The sequence below is a fragment of the Gregarina niphandrodes genome (assembly GCF_000223845.1).
Source record: "Gregarina niphandrodes unplaced genomic scaffold scaffold00067, whole genome shotgun sequence".
NCBI lineage: Eukaryota > Apicomplexa > Conoidasida > Eugregarinorida > Gregarinidae > Gregarina > Gregarina niphandrodes.
This window is the reverse complement of record NW_011645833.1, coordinates 7,425-11,485: the sequence shown is the minus strand read 5'-3', so window position 1 is coordinate 11,485 and position 4,061 is coordinate 7,425. Positions and strand designations below refer to the sequence as shown.

At 52.4% G+C, this 4,061-nt stretch overlaps 2 protein-coding genes across 2 annotated transcripts; one reads left to right on the top strand and one right to left on the bottom strand.

The window, feature by feature from the left end:
* Positions 1 to 400: 400 nt before the first annotated feature.
* Positions 401 to 1,912, top strand: GNI_178860 (hypothetical protein; the record flags this gene model as incomplete). Its single annotated transcript, XM_011135171.1, has 1 exon — positions 401 to 1,912. The coding sequence occupies one exon, from the start codon at positions 401 to 403 to the stop codon at positions 1,910 to 1,912; it is 1,512 nt and encodes a 503-aa protein (XP_011133473.1).
* Positions 1,913 to 2,081: 169 nt separating this feature from the next.
* GNI_178850 (hypothetical protein) lies at positions 2,082 to 3,545 on the bottom strand (the record flags this gene model as incomplete). The annotated part of the gene is made up of 1 exon (XM_011135170.1): positions 2,082 to 3,545. One exon carries the CDS (start codon positions 3,543 to 3,545, stop codon positions 2,082 to 2,084), a length of 1,464 nt encoding a protein of 487 aa, XP_011133472.1.
* Positions 3,546 to 4,061: the final 516 nt, after the last annotated feature.

Here is a 4,061-nt window from a genome sequence, read left to right as displayed (position 1 = left end):
AAAGATCCTCTATTACGATCGCAGTTGCTTAGAGGGCTACCTGACCGGACTCCCAGTGGTCTCGGCGCGAATATTCGCAGAACTAACTGGAAGGCAGCTGATAGACTACATGCGCCGCGCATCGGAACAGCCGGCCAGAGTCGGTGCTGCGGCCAGAGTGGGTGCTGCGGCCAGAGTGGGTGCTGCGGCCAGAGTCGGTGCTGCGGCCAGAGTCGGTGCTGCGGCCAGAGTCGGTGCTGTGATCCAAAAGCCGGTGGTCGATGTGCGGATGGTCGGAAGACCGACGGCAAGCCATCCAAGATTAAACTGTTGGGCACCTCTCAAACGCAACCAATGAAGTTCCAGGTGTTTCCCCAACCGTTCAACAACTCGAAGATAACTGGAGACTCATGACATTCGGATGGGGACTGACTTTCTTTCCTGTGGATCAATTGCGCGATTATTTTTTGGCCGTATTTCCTGGGGTGTGTTAAGGTCGTTAAATATACACCAGTTGCTCTGTGGTTATCGGGAGTTAATGCGGCAGTCGCCACCTTGTCGACGGAGACCGTTGACCTTGTGGATATGTTTGGTACAAGGCGTGTCGGGGGGAAGCCCGTCCGAACAGGCGGTAGATTCGCCACGTGTTACGAACACTCGGATATGTGTTTCAAGAAGTCCGAAGATGACAAGAAAGGAGGGGTCCAGCGTCGGCAAGGACTATTGGAACTGGTCATGTGTCACAAAAAAAAACTATGAGTCGCATTGGACAAGTCGTTTCTGGATTCCCTTGGATGAGACCGGATTTGAACTACTGAGGTCAGTGGCTGCAACGAAACCCTACTACCGTCGCGGGATCTGGACCAGAAGGGGGGCTGCGTTCGTTGACTTTATACGCAGGTCAGGAGGACACTCGTGGGCACTGACAACCGGAACAGAAACGATTCGCCCGAATTACATCCCAGTTTTGAGTCGAAGTAGGCGGCTGACAAAGCCGGCGGAGTCCGGGAAAGTGTTGAGTGATTTTGAAGCATACCAGGTGTTGCATGGATCGTTATCATCAGACGAATGGATGAGGCTGACGTCTATTGATGAGTCAAGTTTCGAGAGGTGTGCGCTTGCTTACGTGGAACTTGGTACAATAATCTCCTCGTACTTCACAGAACCCTACGGCCTTGTAGATACGTCTATTCAAGACGCGATCGCAAACTTGATGTCTTCGAGGGAGGCGGGAAACATCAAGTATCGAAGGCGTATGTGGACCGTTGGATGTCTTCTGCAACATTCAGGGGCGCTCACCGAACGGCTAGCGGAATTTTGCATTAAGAAGTTAGGATACAGCCCTCCGCATCGGCGATCCACATTGCAATGTTTAAAAGAGTACCCGCGGGAGTCCTTGTCCGAAAGAGATACGTCGTCAAAAATGTATCTGTTGAAACAAACATTGTCAGGACTACCAGTCGTATCGGCGAAGGAGTTCGCAAAACTGACCCAATCAGAAATGGAGGACCACGGGATATGCGACAGGAGGTGTGTAGCTGAAAAAGCATCCGCCGTGCCTTTGGGTCAGTCTTGGGGTAAGTCTTGGACAAAATCTCACGTGACAGCTGCAGAACCCGTGCAAGGTACAGGAGTGGTTGATGGGACGCTGAGAAAGAGAAACCCATCTGAGGAACATTTCCGCATGGTGAAGAAGAAGGCGACTGAAAGCCAAACAGGTATGCTACGTTGTAATGCACGGCGCTTTGATAAATTATGTCTACAACCAACTAACACCCTTCAACGACTGGAACGACTAGTTAATAATCACCCAGAGTCTGCAGTGAGCGCCGGCTTCGTTGACACATTTGCTGAGGTAGTGTGGAAGGAATATGGGCCGCTCTTGTCGCCTCCTCTAGACCGTTGTTTGATGGACAACCATTTGACCAACTGACCGTTTACTGGACCATTCCCCGACCCCCATACCGTTTGATGTTTTCAGCTCACGCAAATGCTTCCTTTTTTTTCGCATCAAAAACTCAGTGCGATGGACCGACCAGAGCCTGGGGTATTAGAGCCTAGCGACTACGGGTAGGTTTTAATACCTTATTGGAACCTCCTCTTCAACCCCATTGGAATGTCGCACCATACTCCTTCCAGAATGTCTCGGCGTCTGCATTCATGACGCTCTCGTTCACTACATGTCCTTCATTGACAAGTGCTGTTGAAGGACCACCACCCTCGGCCCAACTCCAGTTTCCTTCGTCATGTGAAATTTTCCTTTTTCTCGCCCGCTGTTCGTCCGTGTTGTGCTGTGTGTGGCTCCAGATGTGGCCCACATCAGACACGCCATCCCAAGCAAAGCCCTCAGTCATGCTCTCAGTGGCGGCCATACGAACTTCCGTCAAAGGCTGATGGGATGTCAGAGTCCCACTCGTTGTCAGAATTTCTGGCACAGGCGACAACGATCCTGTTCTTCGGGCCAAGAATTTTTTTCCCGAACATGGCGTGTTCTTTCTAAACCCCGGCTGCAAGGCCTCGTTCAGTGCTCTTTGTGTTAAGGTTCCGAATTTCCTTACCGACACCTCCGGTAGTCCGTGTAGGATCTGTTCTAACAAACGTAGTCGCAACTCCGGACTTCTTTGGCGAGAGGACATTTTCGGTTGGGACCTGAGACATAAGAGTACGCGGCGACTGGATAGCGGCGCTGAAGGGTTGTAGGCCAAGTTTTTGACGCAGAACTCCCCCAGCTGTTGGAGGGAAGCGCCGCTGTGCTGTAGAAGGCAGCCCAGTATCCAATGACGCACCCGTCGGGGTCTTGGTCTTCGGCACTGCATGGTAGCCCGTACCCAGGCTTTAACACGAAAATCTACAAGGCCATAGGGCGATTCGAAATACCTGGAAATGATAGCCCCAAGTTCCACATACGCCAGCGCACACTTCTCGAAGACTTTAGGCTCTATCGTCCTCAGGCGTCCCCACGCCTGGCGGGACAGCGTCCCATGCAACGCCCGGTATGCTCCGAAATCTGTTTGCATCCCCGTAGCCTGAACCGGAATATTAGCCGCCCGTCTTCTTGGTAGTACTGGAATGTAACTTGGACGTATTGAACCTGCTTCCACCAGACTCCACGACTCTGCATCATACCCAGGCTTATTCACGGTTGCAGCAAGTAATGGTCCCCTCAAAACCCACTCTTTGCGACGACACAACGCTTTAGACGAAACGCGGAGCCTCAAGAAATCAAACCCCTCCTTGTCCAATGGTACCTCAAAGCGGTTTATCCAATACGACTCGTAGTCATTTCCTGACACTCTTGACCAATCCCAACCGTCCGGCGGATCCCCCCCGGTCCAGCAGTCTAAAGCAACTTGGCTTGTCGGACCACTGGCATCGGAGGAATCTCCCCCCGCCGGTGATCCCTCCGACACGCTGAGTACTACACATGGCCACAACGAAAATGATCTTCGTCCAGCAGACACCACCAACATTTTCGGCGTCGGGAATAAAAAATCGCCACGACTCAAGGCGCAACTCGAGCGTACTCTGACTGAGAGTGAGTGTACAGTCGAAACAGACTCGGACATGTTATTCGGTATCTAGGACTGCTTCCGGCAACCGTCAGTGATGTGCCAATGCGATGATTCGGCCTTCCGCACGACGCCCAACGTGTGTGGGGCGACCTAGCATAGTGTTTCACATCCCTTCTTTTTTCACTTTTGGGGGGACCCTCCCAACCAACCGACAACTTCTATGCGACCAGACTCTACCCCTACTCCTGTCCCTGGTTTGTTACCACATCGCTCTACCTGTCGGTAACACTCCAGAATGACCTACTCGCTCAAATGCGGCTGGCCGGTTGTTGCGGGCTGGAATTTTAACCGGATTTTCGTCGATGTTGGTCGTGGCCGGCGGCCGGAGATCATTGCTGTTGTGGGCATGCCCCGTGCTCCTCCGTGGCTGGAGGAACAGAAGGCTGTTCCGAGACGGAAAATCATCGCCTTCAAAACGCCGGCCATATTTGGCCGCTAGTCACTTGACGCATCTTCCTAGTACATCGCTACACCGACTCGGGCAGCTTCCAAGACTTGAACATCTGTTCT